Below are 16,689 nucleotides of genomic sequence, written 5' to 3'. Positions count from 1 at the left end.
TAGATATGGACATGTAGTCAGGGATACTGGAGTATTGAGGTAGATATGGACATGTAGTCAGGGATACTGGAGTATTGAGGTAGATATGGACATGTAGTCAGGGCTACTGGAGTATTGAGGTAGATATGGACATGTAGTCAGGGATACTGGAGTATTGAGGTAGATATGGACATGTAGTCAGTGCTACTGGAGTATTGAGGTAGATATGGACATGTAGTCAGGGCTACTGGAGTATTGAGGTAGATATGGACATGTAGTCAGGGATACTGGAGTATTGAGGTAGATATGGACATGTAGTCAGTGCTACTGGAGTATACAGGGATTTCTTGAAAGTGACTGGTAGCAGAAAATAATGACTGGTATATAAATAATAATAGTAATAATGATAATAGTAATAATATAAATAATAATAATGATAGTAACAATAATGAAAATAATAATAACAATATTATTATTAATAATAATGATGATAATAATAATAATGATGACAATAATAATGATAATATGAATAATAATATTGATAATGATAATGATATGAATAATGATAATGATAACAATGATAATGATATGAATAATGATAATGATGACAATAATAATGATAATATGAATAATAATATTGATAATGATAATGATATGAATAATGATAATGATAACAATGATAATGATATGAATAATGATAATGATGACAATAATAATGATAATATGAATAATAATATTGATAATGGTAATGATATGAATAATGATAATGATAACAATGATAATGATATGAATAATGATAATAATGATAATGATAATATGAATACAAATATTGCTAATAATAATGATCATGATATGAATAATAATAATGATAATAATGAGCATATTAATAATAATAATGTTCATAATAGCGATAATGGTAATAATGATTATAATTATAATAATAAGTATTATTATAATAATGCTAATAATAATAATAATGATAATAATTATAATAATAATAAGTATTATTATACTAATGACAATAATAATAACAATAATAATTATTATTATAATAATGATAATAATGCTAACAATAATGATAATGATAATAATAATGATAATAATAATTATTATTATTATTATAATAATGATAATAATAATGATAATAATGATAATAATATTGATAATAATGATAACTGTCACAGGGGTCGTTGAAGGGAGACCAAGACGCAGCGTGGATAGTGCTCATTCTTAATTCTTTAATGAAGACACTTTAACGAAAAACAACAAAACGACCAACGACAGTCCCGTCAGGTACACTTAGACTAAACGGAAACACAACTACCCACAAACCCCAAAGGAAAACAGGCTGCCTAAGTATGGCTTCCAATCAGAGACAACGAAAGACACCTGCCTCTGATTGGAAACCATACCCGGCCAAACATGGAAAAACAACACATAGAAATAGAAAACTAGAACACTCCCACATAGAAACAGAAAACCCCAAAACCCACACAAAACAACCCCCTGCCACGCCCTGACCATATTACAATGGCAAATTACCTTTTTACCTGGTCAGGACGTGACAGATGATAATAATGATAATAATAATGATAATAATATTGATAATAATATTGATAATAATGATAACAATAATGATAATAATGATAATAATATTGATAATAATATTGATAATAATGATAATAATAATAATAATGATAACAATAATGATAATAATAATGATAATAATAATGATAATAATGATAACAATAATGATAAGAATAATAATGATAATAATGATAATAATAATGATAATAATGATAATAATAATGATAATAATGATAATAATAATGATAATAATGATAATAATAATGATAATAATGATAATAATAATGATAATAATAATGATAATAATGATAACAATAATGATAAGAATAATAATGATAATAATGATAATAATAATGATAATAATGATAATAATATTGATAATAATGATAACAATAATGATAATAATGATAATGATAATAATGATAACAATAATGATAAGAATAATAATGATAATAATGATAATAATAATGATAATAATGATAACAATAATGATAATAATAATGATAATAATGATAACAATAATGATAAGAATAATAATGATAATAATGATAATAATAATGATAATAATGATAATAATATTGATAATAATGATAACAATAATGATAAGAATAATAATGATAATAATGATAATAATAATGATAATAATGATAATAATGATAACAATAATGATAATAATAATGATAATAATAATGATAATAATGATAACAATAATGATAAGAATAATAATGATAATAATGATAATAATAATGATAATAATGATAATAATATTGATAATAATGATAACAATAATGATAATAATGATAATAATGATAACAATAATGATAATAATAATGATAATAATAATAATTATGATAATAATAATAATCAACAGTATGGCATCAGAATAAGTAGTGGGTTCATGTTAGTGTGTGAGTGTGTGGTGGTGAGTCTGTGGTGGTGTGTGTGTGTGGTGGTGAGTCTGGTGGTGTGTGTGTGTGTGTGTGTGTGCGAGTGTATGTGTCCGGGTGTTAGTGTGACTGTGTGTGTAAGTGTGTCAGTGTAGGTGTGTTTACACAGTGAGGGATGGAGGGAGGTATTCACATGTTTAGTTAACCATGCATTTACACTGCCTTCAGAAAGTATTCATACCCCTAGACTTATTCCACATTTTGTTATGTTACAGCCTGAGTTCAAAATGAATTTAAAAAATAATAATTCTCCCCAATCTACACCCATCAGTCAATACATGTTAGAATCACCTTTGGCAGCGATTACAGCTGTGAGTCTTTCTGGGTAAGTCTCTAAGAGTGATTACAGCTGTGAGGCTTTCTGGGTAAGTCTTTAAGAGCTTTGCACATCTGGATTGTACACTATCTGCACATTATTCTTAAAAAAAACGTCAAGCTCTGTCAAGTTGCTTGTTGATCGTTTCTAGACAGCCATTTTAAAGTTTTGCCATAGATTTTCAAGCAGAATTAAGTTCAAACTATAAGTAGGCCACTTAGGAACATTCCCTGTCTTCTTGGTAAACATCTCCAGTGTATATTTGTCCTTGTGTTTTAGGTTATTGTCCTAATGAAAGGTGAATTCATCTCCCAGTGTCTGGTGGAAACCAGGTGTTCCTCTAGGATTTTGCATATGCTTAGCTCCTTTCTGTATTTTTTTAAAATCCAAGAATACTCTCCAGTCCTTAACGATTACAAGCATACCCATAACATGATGCAGCCACCGCTATGCCTTAAAATATGGAAAGAGGTACTCAGTAATGTGTTGTGTTGTATTCATAACATTTTGTATTCAGGACAAAAAAGTGAATTGCTTTGCCACATTGTTTGCAGTATTACTTTAGTGCCTTGTTGCAAACAGGATGCATGTTTTGGAATGTTTTTATTCTGTACAGGCTTTTCACTCTGTCATTTAGGTTAGTATTATGGAGTAACTACAATGTTGTTGATCCATCCTCAGTTTTCTCCTATCACAGCCATTCAGCTCTGTAACTGTTTTAAAGTCACCATTGGCTTCATGGTGAAATCCCAGAGCGGTTTCCTTCCTCCCTGGCAACTGAGTTAGGAAGGATGCCTGTATCTTTGTAGTGACTGTGTGTATTGATATACCATCTAAAGTGTAATTAATAACTTCACCATGCTCAAATGGATATTCAGTATCTGCTTTAGATTTTTTTTTGACCCATCTACCAATAGGTGCCCTTCTTTGCGAGGCATTAAAAAAACCTCCCTGGTTGAATCTGTGTTTGAAATTCACTGCTCGACCTTACAGATAATTGTATATCTGGGGTACATGGATGAGGTAGTCATTAAAAAATCACGTTAAACACTATTATTGCACACAGAATGAGTCCATGCAATTTATGTTGGACTTGTTAAGCACATTTTTACTCCTGGACTTATTTAGGCTTGTCATAACAAAGGGGTTGAATACTTATTGACTCAGGACATTTCAGCTTTTAATTTTTTATACATTTCTATACTTTTCGAAAAACATAATTCGCTTATGGAGTAATGTGTTTAAACCAGTGGCAAAAAAATCGCAATATAATCCATTTAAGATTCAGGTTGTAACACAACAAAATGTGGAAAAAGTCAACGGGTGTGAATCAGTGGAGGCTCCCCAGAGGAGGAAGGGGAAGACCATCCTCCTCAGTAGATTTCTTAGAAATAGTGAAACATTGAAAAAGTTATCCTTTTTAGATAAAACTATGCTAAATATATTCACGTCACCAAATAATTGATTAAAACATACTGTTTTGCAATGAAGGTCTACAGGAGGGACTCTTGTGTGGCGCAGCGGTCTAAGGCGTCACTACAGACCCGGTTCGATCCCGGGCTGTATCAAAACCGGCCGTGAGCGGGAGTCCCATTGGCCCAGCGTAGTCCGGGTTAGAGGAGTGTTTGTTCGGGGTAGCCCGTCATTGTAAAATAAGAATTTGTTCTTAACTGACTTGCCTAGTTAAATAAAGGTTAAAAATAGCCTCAACAGCACTCTGTAGGGTAGAGCCACGGTGTTGCCGGAGGATAGCTAGCTTCCGTCCTCCTCTTGGTACATTGACTTCAATACAAAACCTAGGAGGCTCATGGTTCTTACCCCCCTCCATAGACTTACTCAGTAATTATGACAACTTCCGGAGGACATCTTCCAACCTATCAGAGCTCTTGCAGCATGAACTGACATGTTGTCCACCCAATCAAAGTATCAGAGAAATAACCTTGTACTGAAAGCATAAGCTACAGCTAGCTAGCACTGCAGTGCATAAAATGTGGTGAGTAGTTGACTCAGAGAGAGAGAAAGACAATAGTAGAACAGTTTAGAACAACTTAATTTCTTTAAAAATGAAGGAGAAGAAAAAGACATTTCTGTTTTATCTAGTAAATGCAGCTAGTTTAATTATTCAAACAGAGGGATGCTATGTTAGCTAGCGTGCTATGGCTATCCAACGCAACACTGGAACTCTTCCAAGTCAAGTTATAATTATTTAAACAGAGGGATGCTATGTTAGCTAGCGTGCTATGGCTATCCAACGCAACACTGGAACTCTTCCAAGTCAAGTTATAATTATTCAAACAGAGGGATGCTATGTTAGCTAGCGTGCTATGGCTATCCAACGCAACACTGGAACTCTTCCAAGTCAAGTTATAATTATTCAAACAGAGGGATGCTATGTTAGCTAGCGTGCTATGGCTATCCAACGCAACACTAGAACTCTTCCAAGTCAAGTTATAATTATTCAAACAGAAGGATGCTATGTTAGCTAGCGTGCTATGGCTATCCAACGCAACACTGGAACTCTTCCAAGTCAAGTTATAATTATTCAAACAGAAGGATGCTATGTTAGCTAGCGTGCTATGGCTATCCAACGCAACACTGGAACTCTTCCAAGTCAAGTTATAATTATTCAAACAGAAGGATGCTATGTTAGCTAGCGTGTTATGGCTATCCAACGCAACACTGGAACTCTTCCAAGTCAAGTTATAATTATTCAAACAGAAGGATGCTATGTTAGCTAGCGTGCTATGGCTATCCAACGCAACACTGGAACTCTTCCAAGTCAAGTTATAATTATTCAAACAGAAGGATGCTATGTTAGCTAGCGTGCTATGGCTATCCAACGCAACACTGGAACTCTTCCAAGTCAAGTTATAATTATTTAAACAGAGGGATGCTATGTTAGCTAGCGTGCTATGGCTATCCAACGCAACACTGGAACTCTTCCAAGTCAAGGTAAGCTTTTGGTTTTATTAGTTTAATGCCACCGGGGCCCGCCGGTGTAACTGCTAAACTGATTATACACGGTAACGTTACTGCATGATTGTAACGGGTTTACTAACGCATTTGTTCTATTAGCTATGTTGACTAGGACGTTACTTTAGCTAATATGGGGACAACGATGTAGGCTGTGTTTTTTTTTCCGCTTGGTCACACACAAAGCTTATGTGTTGTTCATTGAAGTCCACAAACAAACAGAAAAAGAGTGTTCCTATGAAAGTGAACTTGTTCCAATGGCACGTTGTGTTAGCTAATCCAAGTTTATCATTTTAAAATACTAATTGATCATTAGAAAATCCTTTTGCAATTTTGTTAGCACAGCTAAAAACTGTCGTCCTGATTAAAGAAGCAATAAAACTGGCCTTCTTTAGATTAGTTAAGTATCTGGAGCATCAGCATTTGTGGGATCGATTACAGGCTCAAAATGGCCAGAAACAAAGAACTTTCTTCTAAAACTCTATTCAGAATTGAAGGAATGATGGATGGCGCTAAATACAGGGAAATTCTTGAGGGAAACCTGTTTAAGTCTTCCAGAGATTTGAGACTGGGACAGAGATTCACCTTCCAGCAGGACAATGACCCTAAGCATACTGCTAATGCAACACTTGAGTGGTTTAAGGGGAAATATTTAAATGTCTTGGAATGGCCTTGTCAAAGCTCAGACCACAATCCAATTGAGAATTTGTGTTTGACTTAAAGATTGTTGTACACCAGCGGAACCCATCCAACTTCAAGGAGCTGGAGCAGTTTTGCCTTGAAGAATGGGCAAAAATCCCAGTGGTTAGATGTGCAAAGCTTATAGAGACATACCCCAAGAGACTTGCAGCTGTAATTGCTGCAAAAGGAGGCTCTACAAAGTATTGACTTTGGGGGGTGAATAGATATGCATGCTCAAGTTTTTAGTTTTTTTGTCTCATTTATTGTTTGTTTCACAATAAAAAAATATTTGTAATCTTCAAAGTGGTAGGCATGTTGTGTAAATCAAATGATACACCCCACCCCCCCCCCAAAAAAACTATTTTAATTCCAGGTTGTAAGGCAACAAAATAGGAAAAATGCCAAGGGGGAGGTGAATACTTTCGCAAGCCACTGTATGCTTGCTTGTGGGTAGAGAAACTGTGGTCTAGGACTTTATCACAACTAGTGACGAAGGAGACGTGCTGATGGAAGTTGGGCATCACGTGTCTTAGTGATGCAAACATAAAATCCCTGTCAACCAGAAAAACAGCCTCTGGGTGCATGGTTTCCTGCTTGTTTATAGCCTCGTATAGTTCGTCGTGCCAGCTTGTTGTTGTTGTCCTGAAGTGGAATATATTCAGCATGCGAAAACAGATGAAAGCTCTCTCGGGAGGTAAAAGGGTTGGCATTTGACCATCCATGTATTCCAAGACAGGTGAACAATAGGTTGAGACTTCCACTGCGTTAGAGTCAGAACAACATTTGTTGTTGATGAAGAGACATACCCCCTCCCCCTCTCTATTTCCCTAAAACCGATGTCTTGTCCGCTCTGTGAATTGAAAATCCATCGAGTTGGATAGCCATGGGGGGGTTGTTGCATCCGGTAAGCTAGCTTTGGATTGCTGTGTCTATCAGAGGTGCTTCTATCTTCCATACCCAGTCTGCCGGGGCTGTGTGCCTGACTGACTGTGTGTGTCTTGTCTGTTCACTACTGTGTGTGTTTCGGGGGGGTTTCAGACACCCATATGGAATGTGCCCCTGACACAGAAGCTCAATTTTATGTGCAGCAAAATATGAATAGTTGTGAAATGTTTCAAATGTTAAATTAATTTAAATGAATGTAATTTTATAACTTACATTTTGGCTTTTAAACAGCCTTCTATAGTCTACATACTTTAAAATGGCAGAAACACACTCCATGACTGTCACGAGAATTTTCAATCCCAATGATAATAGCTAACAATTATTTAAGCTTTGACTAATTCCCGAGGTTTGTAAGACCCTGGGTTTAATAACAATTAGGCAAAGACTCAGCTTATGCAAAAGGTCCGTAAAGTTTATTCACGAGAACGTTTTAAAGTCCATAATACATGCCATTTTGTAACTCACTCCCTCCCTACTTACGCACATACCTACACACAAACAGTAGATAGCCTACGCACATACATACACACGAACAGTAGGTGGGATGTATCCTTCCCCATAGTTCTCACCACTGTTTATCACTACCAAGCTGGCAGTTCCCTCCTCCCGAGATTAGAGGAATCTTGACAGGACTCCCTGTCCTATCGTAAGTTTCTCAGAGTTCTAACCAGGTCAGGTCATACACAGTTTAATTGTTCTCTGTGTTTTTTTAGTCACACACACACACATTTCTACTTGTCTCGACCAAACCGTATTAGACTGAAGTTTATCATTCTAATTCATTATACATGTTACAGAATCTAATAATTACTAATAGTTACGTTTGTCTAATTATTCATTATATATTTAACATCATGTCATAATTACAGTTCAGGGTGAAACTCTTTAGTCATTACCTTTAAACATATAAATTCCCTTATCAATGATAATTACTTGGCACATTTAAAATGGCAGAAACTCACATGCATCATCCAGACATACAAAGGCACTAAACAAACATTCATTTTGGTAATTCTGTGTAAATAATTTTCAAATTATAGTAAAATAAATGTTTCCTTTTTGCTTTAGATACTTTGATTACATCCAAATATATTTCATTGCATCCGTTGTCCTTATTCTAGAAAGTGATATTATGGACCTGGGTTAAACCTATTTCTAAGTGTCAAACTAAGAGCCATCGTAGGTATACTATAGAAGTCTGTTTAAATGCCATTGTAGGTATACTATAGAAGTCTGTTTAAAAGCCATTGTAGGTATATTATAGAAGTCTGTTTAAAGGGATTCTCATGGAGAGTGTGTGTGTGTGTGTGTGTGTGTGTGTGTGTGTGTGTGTGTGTGTGTGTGTGTGTGTGTGTGTGTGTGTGTGTGTGTGTGTGTGTGTGTGTGTGTGTGTGGGATAACTCAATGTTATTAGGTCATGGATTGTTTTATTTTTTTTACCTATATGGGGGGGGGGGGGTTATGATGCATTTACATGGAGTTTATTTTCAAAGTAAGAGTGATTGAAGCCAATGAAAGCTTTATTTTTCAAATAAATTAACTGTTGTCTACGATGTAGAATGCAAATTCAGACATGTAGGATAATAATGTTGTTTGAGTACAATCAGTCAGTCAGTCAGTCCCCAACCCTGACCTTATGTTGTCTGTGTCTTGAACAGATAGATAGATAGATAGATAGATAGATAGATAGATAGATAGATAGATAGATAGATAGATAGATAGATAGATAGATAGATAGATAGATAGATAGATAGATAGATAGATAGATAGATAGATAGATAGATAGATAGATAGATAGATAGATAGATGGGGCTGTTTAACATTTAGGACGCACAATAGGACATATTTACATCTAGTAATTGGGATAAGTAATTTGTAATCTAGTAATTTGGTTTCATAGGATTTGTTAGAGCATGATCTTTTTTTGTTGTTGTTGCCATTCAACAGAGTTTGTTTGCCACATATCCTCCTTCAGACATAGCTCTACATCTTCTGCTAACAGATGATGCTTTTACAGCTTGGAATAAGTTTTTATTTTTTAGCTTGATTAGTGTTCAAGGCTGTTTTATATTGATTAGTGTTCAATGCTGTTTATATTGATTAGTGTTCAAGGCTGATTTATATTGATTAGTGTTCAAGGCTGATTTATATTGATTAGTGTTCAAGGCTGATTTATATTGATTAGTGTTCAAGGCTGATTTATATTGATTAGTGTTCAAGGCTGATTTATATTGATTAGTGTTCAAGGCTGTTTTATATTGATTAGTGTTCAAGGCTGATTTATATTGATTAGTGTTCAAGGCTGTTTTATATTGATTAGTGTTCAAGGCTGATTTATATTGATTAGTGTTCAAGGCTGTTTATATTGATTAGTGTTCCAGGCTGATTTATATTGATTAGTGTTCAAGACTGATTTATATTGATTAGTGTTCAAGGCTGATTTATATTGATTAGTGTTCAAGGCTGATTTATATTGATTAGTGTTCAAGGCTGATTTATATTGATTAGTGTTCAAGGCTGATTTATATTGATTAGTGTTCAAGGCTGATTTATATTGATTAGTGTTCAAGGCTAATTTATATTGATTAGTGTTCAAGGCTGTTTTATATTGATTAGTGTTCAAGGCTGTTTTATATTGATTAGTGTTCAAGGCTGATTTATATTGATTAGTGTTCAAGGCTGATTTATATTGATTAGTGTTCAAGGCTGTTTTATATTGATTAGTGTTCAAGGCTGATTTATATTGATTAGTGTTCAAGGCTGATTTATATTGATTAGTGTTCAAGGCTGTTTTATATTGAGGTACAGAGTTAATATAGTTTTATATTGAGGTACAGAGTTAATATAGTTTAATATTGAGGTACAGAGTTAATATAGTTTTATATTGAGGTACAGAGTTAATATAGTTTTATATTGAGGTACAGAGTTAATATAGTTTTATATTGAGGTACAGAGTTAATATAGTTTTATACTGAGGTACAGAGTTAATATAGTGTTATATTGAGGTACAGAGTTAATATAGCTTCTGAGCTACAATTAGCAGAAGAACTGAGACTGCTGGAGGTTAAATTCAGTTTGGAGTTGTTGGAAGGATTTCAATACCCCATTATCAAACAGACCATTCATCTTGAGAATACCAGCATCATTCCAACTTTGAAAGCACATATACAGACAGGATGGTACAAAGTCAGGATTATTCACAATTGGTGACAGAGAAGAATGGCAATTCTGTATTCCAAAATGCTTCCGTACTCGATTCCAAGATTTCAGGGTGTTTTTAATGATAAGATTCTCCTTTAAACCCTTAATTGCATTTACATTACAAATAAATGGTAGGTCAACGAACGAGACTTATTTGGAACCAATTGCCTGCAGATCTAAGAAGGAGGAGTTATCATCATTCTTTATCCAATCAACAATAGACCTCATTTGTGAGGCCCAATGGTAATATATGAAATTAGGTAGTGCTAATCCTCCTCTTTGTACAGGCAACTGTCATTTTTGGAGTTTAAATCTAGGATGCTTATTCTTCCACACAAACTTACGAATCAAACCATGTAGCATTCAAAAAAAAAAAAAAATGTTCTTGAAAACAGGGATGGAGTTGGGCAACATTTGCAGTGGATAGAGCATTCTGGGAAGTACATTCATTTTAATAATGCCAATTATTCCAAGCATTGAGATTGGTAGAGGGGAACCAACTTTGAAGGTATTTCTTAATAGTTTTAAACACATGATTGATATTAATTTTCAATAGCTCATCAAAAGAAAAATAAATAAAAAATCCCAGGTATTTGAACGCCCTGTGTGACAGCTGGAATGGAACATGTGCTAAATCATCCGCGTTTCTTTATTTTCCAAGTGGGAGAGCCATTGGTTTCCCACAATTAATCTTATAACCAGAAAAGTAACTGAAGTCATTAAATATCTGAATGAGCATTGGGGACAGAGGATAAACTCTGCTTGTTTCATAACCAAAGCAAATAAGAGGGGAGATTGAGGACACCCTTGTTTTGTACCTCTAGCCTACGAGGAAGGGATGCAATACCGTGCCGTTTATAGGAACACCTGCTTGAGGGGCTGAGTAAATAAGTCTGACCCCCAGTCAGTGAGTGCCTCTCCAAAAGACAATTGTTGCAGTCTTAAGAAGATGGTACCACTCAATTCTATCAAATGTTTTTTTTTGTCACCACTAGAGTCACTAATGCCACTAATGTCACCACTAGAGCACCGCCTTTCTTTGACTTTAGCATACTGCAGTACTTCTAACAATCTCCTGACAGAGTAGGACTGCCTATTTTGCACAAATCAGTTGGGTCTGGAACCACAATAGTGGGTATATAATAGGATTTAGCCTCAAAGTTAATAACGAAACATTGTCATCATTATCAATCACCTGAAGAAATATCTGCAGCAGGACTCTGATAGTACAGACTTATTACATTGCCAATTGAACCTCTGGGGGTTTGGATTGGAAATAAGGAAGCTGGAATGAAACTGGGGCGGGATTGGAGATATGGATAGACCCAATAGTACATTTCTGAACTAAATCAGTGGTGATCCTGGGAACCAGGAAACAAGTCAACCCTGCAGTATGATTTATGCAGATTAGAATAACGTGTATCATTTCTATTGGCAGGATTGAAAAGCCTCCACACATCCGTTAGACCAATCCCATCTAACATCTGGTGTATAGCTTTTGACCTAGAGTCTATCTTTAGTGTAGTAGGCTTTGGTAGCTTGTCAAGATTCACATCGAGCACGGCATTCCAATCACCACCAATAACAGCTATACTCCAAAACCAGATTTGTTATTCTGGTGAAAAAGAGCTGTAGAATGTTGCTCTCTCACCATAAAGAGAGCCATGTAGGAAAACCTAGCAGCCTCATAATAATCAACTTTTAAATTATTTATTTAATTTGATTTATTTAACCTTTATTTAAGTAGGCAAGCCAGTTAAGAACAAAGTCTTATTTACAATGACGGAGTACACCGGCCAAACCCGGATGACGTTGGGCCAATTGTGCGCCGCCCTATGGGACTCCCAATCACGGCTGGTTGTGATACAGCCTGGATAGAATACCTTTAAGAGGCAAAGGGTCTAGGATCAGGTCCCCCTTGTTATTAATTAGGACGTTAAGGGGCAACACTGACCCTAGATCAGCATTATTTCTCTGAGACACTTTGTGAATACAGGCTCTGATTAAGTTCTAGATTCCCCTAGTTGTATTTATTATTTTGTTCTGGTCTTTTGGTTTTGGCTAGATGGGGTACAGCTACAGACAGAAGTGACTTTAGCTCAATTTCTACAGTTGTCCCCGAAGCGACTGGAGCCATGCAACTTTTGGTCAGTCGTTGTATTCCATCTAGCCAAAACTGCGCCGCCCTATGGGACTCCCAATCACGGCCCGGTTGTGATACAGCCTGGATAGAATATCTTTTAAGAGGCAGATTCTTGTGAATTTGTAAGTCTCTCTATTTTGGTTATTATAGGAGGCAGAGAACATAATCTTTCTTAAATGTCCGATGTTCCACATCTGTAAAATGGATCCCTTGGAGAATCGCTTTAAGCACCTTTTTCTTCTTTAGAAATGAAATAATGTTATTTTTTATTTTTTTTTACAGGAGAAAGGCTCCCTTTTATGTTCGAAGAGTACTCTGTAATACTAGCCATCTAGATATGCAATAATTTAATACATATTGAACTCTGTATTCCCATTTTATTTTATCCATCTGATAGGAGTATGTACGTTTCACCAACATTTCCAGGGATATGTACTATATATTGTCTAATTGTCACAATACAAACACTACAATTACAACCAACATAAAATACATTTTTTTAAATAAATAAATACAAACTTCAGTATGTGGTAAAAGAAAGGGAGACTATTGCTTACATTAGGTGATACATTGCTTCGTGTTTGTTCTTAAGACGCTGCTCTGCCCCAAACCTTTCCAACGGAACCTCACTCTCTCTTGGTAGACACATATGCTATCGTCTGTCATTTTATCTGCTCACGCACAGAGATCAAACTATTTCCAACTCTATGTGTTCACCTCTCTGGTCACTCTAGATTTTCCATTCACAGTTAACCTTATAACGGGTCGATGCTAGGGAGGATCCTTTGGATGGCCCAATCCCACCTACGTAGCATCAACCTAGCATCAACCTAGCATCAACCATATGGCTAGCCTTCATATTAATGTTATTGTGTCTTTTGAAGTCTAGCCATAGGCCTATCGGGGCCAAGTCATAGCTCACATATATCACTCTGTTTTCTGGTGTGTTTTTTTTCTTCTGAGCAAGTACTTTTTCTAGGGCTCATTTGTTTTGTTGTTTTGATCACTTCTGGGCCGGTTGTCACAAAGGGTCTAGGATCAGGTCCCCCTTGTTATTAATTAGGACGTTAAGGGGCAACACTGATCCTAGATCAGCATTATTTCTCTGAGACACTTTGTGAATACAGGCTCTGATTAAGTTCTAGATTCCCCTAGTTGTATTTATTATTTTGTTCTGGTCTTTTGGTTTTGGCTAGATGGGGTACAGCTACAGACAGAAGTGACTTTAGCTCAAATTCTACAGTTGTCCCCGAAGCGACTGGAGCCATGCAACTTTTGGTCAGTCGTTGTATTCCATCTAGCCAAAACCTGGCGGGTTTTTTTCTGTGTCACTCTTCTTACTTGCTGTGCTTCCTGTTTCAGACTCACACTTCCAGGCCTTCACGGGCTGATCTGATTGGCCGTTGCCCGTCTGACCCCTGACCTCTGAGCCTGAGGTAAAGCCCAAACAAAACAGTCTCCTCCTCCATCATCAGCTCCTCCCACCTTCACTGTTGCGTCATCCAACCCTTCATCCCATCCTGCCCCCCGTCACCCCTAGAACACCACTAAACTCTGGGTCCAACCAGCAGCCCATCTGTTTACTCTCCAAACCACAACCTACCCTGTGTTTTGCCCTCCAATACTCCCCGTAGTAGAAGACCTGAGTAGTAGACCTCTGGTTATCACAAGAGAACATAGAGGATATAGAAGAGAACGTACAACTTCTTTTTTGTTGTTGCTATGTTTACAGTAGGATGTATGGAAGTTAATATAACCTATTCAATAGTGAGAATGGGTGAAACTTGGAGAGGGAGGCAGGATGAACAGATTGGGGGTAGATGTAAGGGGAGGTTTGATTACAGGATAGATAGTAGCTAGTTAACCCAGGATGAACAGGATAGCTAGTAGCTAGTTAACCCAGGATGAACAGGATAGCTAGTAGCTAGTTAACCCAAGATGAACAGGATAGCTAGTAACTAGTTAACCCAGGATAGCTAGTAGCTAGTTAACCCAGGATGAACAGGATTGCTGGTAACTAGTTAACCCAGGATGAACAGGATAGCTAGTAGCTAGTTAACCCAGGATGAACAGGATAGCTTGTAACTAGTTAACCCAGGATGAACAGGATAGCTAGTAGCTAGTTAACCCAAGATGAACAGGATAGCTAGTAACTAGTTAACCCAGGATACCTAGTAGCTAGTTAACCCAGGATGAACAGGATTTCTGGTAACTAGTTAACCCAGGATGAACAGGATAGCTAGTAGCTAGTTAACCCAGGATGAACAGGATAGCTAGTAACTAGTTAACCCAGGTTGAACAGGATAGCTAGTAACTAGTTAACCCAGGATGAACAGGATAGTTAGTAGCTAATTAACCCAGGATGAACAGGATAGCTAGTAGCTAGTTAACCCAGGATGAACAGGATAGCTAGTAGCTAGTTAACCCAGGATGAACAGGATAGCTAGTAGCTAGTTAACCCAAGATGAACAGGATAGCTAGTAACTAGTTAACCCAGGATAGCTAGTAGCTAGTTAACCCAGGATGAACAGGATTGCTGGTAACTAGTTAACCCAGGATGAACAGGATAGCTAGTAGCTAGTTAACCCAGGATGAACAGGATAGCTTGTAACTAGTTAACCCAGGATGAACAGGATAGCTAGTAGCTAGTTAACCCAAGATGAACAGGATAGCTAGTAACTAGTTAACCCAGGATAGCTAGTAGCTAGTTAACCCAGGATGAACAGGATTTCTGGTAACTAGTTAACCCAGGATGAACAGGATAGCTAGTAGCTAGTTAACCCAGGATGAACAGGATAGCTAGTAACTAGTTAACCCAGGTTGAACAGGATAGCTAGTAACTAGTTAACCCAGGATGAACAGGATAGTTAGTAGCTAATTAACCCAGGATGAACAGGATATCTAGTAGCTAGTTAACCCAGGATGAACAGGATATCTAGTAGCTAGTTAACCCAGGATGAACAGGATATCTAGTAGCTAGTTAACCCAGGACGAACAGGATATCTAGTAGCTAGTTAACCGAGGATGAACAGGATAGCTACTAGCTAGTTAACCCAGGATGAACAGGATAGTTAGTAGCTAGTTAACCCAAGATGAACAGATTGGGATAGATACGTATAGATGTGGACTAGAGAGAGGTGTGCTGTAACTCCCCAGCAGCCTTTGCTGTGGCTCTAATGATGCGTCCCATATCCGTTTGCTCCCAACAGGTCATGGGGTCAAATCTCCCAATGGTGCACCTTGTCTCTCAGCCCACCCCCTTCGGCTTACTGTTGTCTCTCAGCCCACCCCCTCTGGCTTACTGTTGTCTCTCAGCCCGCCCCCTTCGGCTTACTGTTGTCTCTCAGCCCACCCCCTCTGGCTTACTGTACCGACTGATCAACACTTTTCAAAGTTTTATTTGAAAAAGAAAAGTAAACTGATAAAATCAAATGTATGTACTATGTATGTGTGAGTGTGTGTGTGTGTATATAGCTAAATGAAAGACTCTTTGTAAAGTATTTTCAACCATAAGTAAACTCATCCACATTAAATAATTAGCATTTTAACGTGTCTTATAAGAGAAGTGTCCTGGAAAGCATTTTAAACCATGACTACATGTTTCAATACCATGGAAATGTATGATAATAAAGTTATCTATATATGAATTGAAAGTTGATCAATTTACAACACCACCTTGAATGTTAGCCTGGTTGTACCAGACTGAACCTTTACACTGAGCACCCCCCTCACATCAACAACAAAACATGAAGGTATTACATATGAAAACACATGATTATTTCTCCACTTCCAGCTACATCTGTTCTCCCATCCAGGGAACAACCAAGACCAACCCTGCTTAGCTTCAGAGGTAAACCAGCAGTGGGATGCAGGGTGCTATGTTGCTGGAGTCAACCTGCTAAAACTTGCAATTGGAG

General features: G+C 36.6%; 1 protein-coding gene across 2 annotated transcripts in view; it reads left to right on the top strand.

The window, feature by feature from the left end:
- LOC106586922 (dnaJ homolog subfamily B member 6) overlaps nucleotides 1–16,419 on the top strand; it is a 46,175-nt gene extending 29,756 nt beyond the window's left edge. Inside the window, exons 10-11 of one of the 2 annotated variants that reach the window (XM_014174670.3) lie at nucleotides 14,135–14,208; nucleotides 15,982–16,419. In XM_014174670.3, coding sequence (XP_014030145.1) covers nucleotides 14,135–14,163 — 29 coding nt within the window. In that variant the 3' untranslated portion in view covers nucleotides 14,164–14,208; nucleotides 15,982–16,419. Of the gene's footprint in view, nucleotides 1–14,134 lie in introns of both variants that reach the window. The other variant, XM_045707886.2, reaches the window with a different exon arrangement.
- The last annotated feature ends 270 nt before the right edge of the window (nucleotides 16,420–16,689 follow it).

Source organism: Salmo salar, chromosome 25, assembly GCF_965601325.2.
Source record: "Salmo salar chromosome 25, fSalSal1, whole genome shotgun sequence".
NCBI lineage: Eukaryota > Metazoa > Chordata > Actinopteri > Salmoniformes > Salmonidae > Salmo > Salmo salar.
This window is presented reverse-complemented; position numbering and strand designations above follow the sequence as displayed.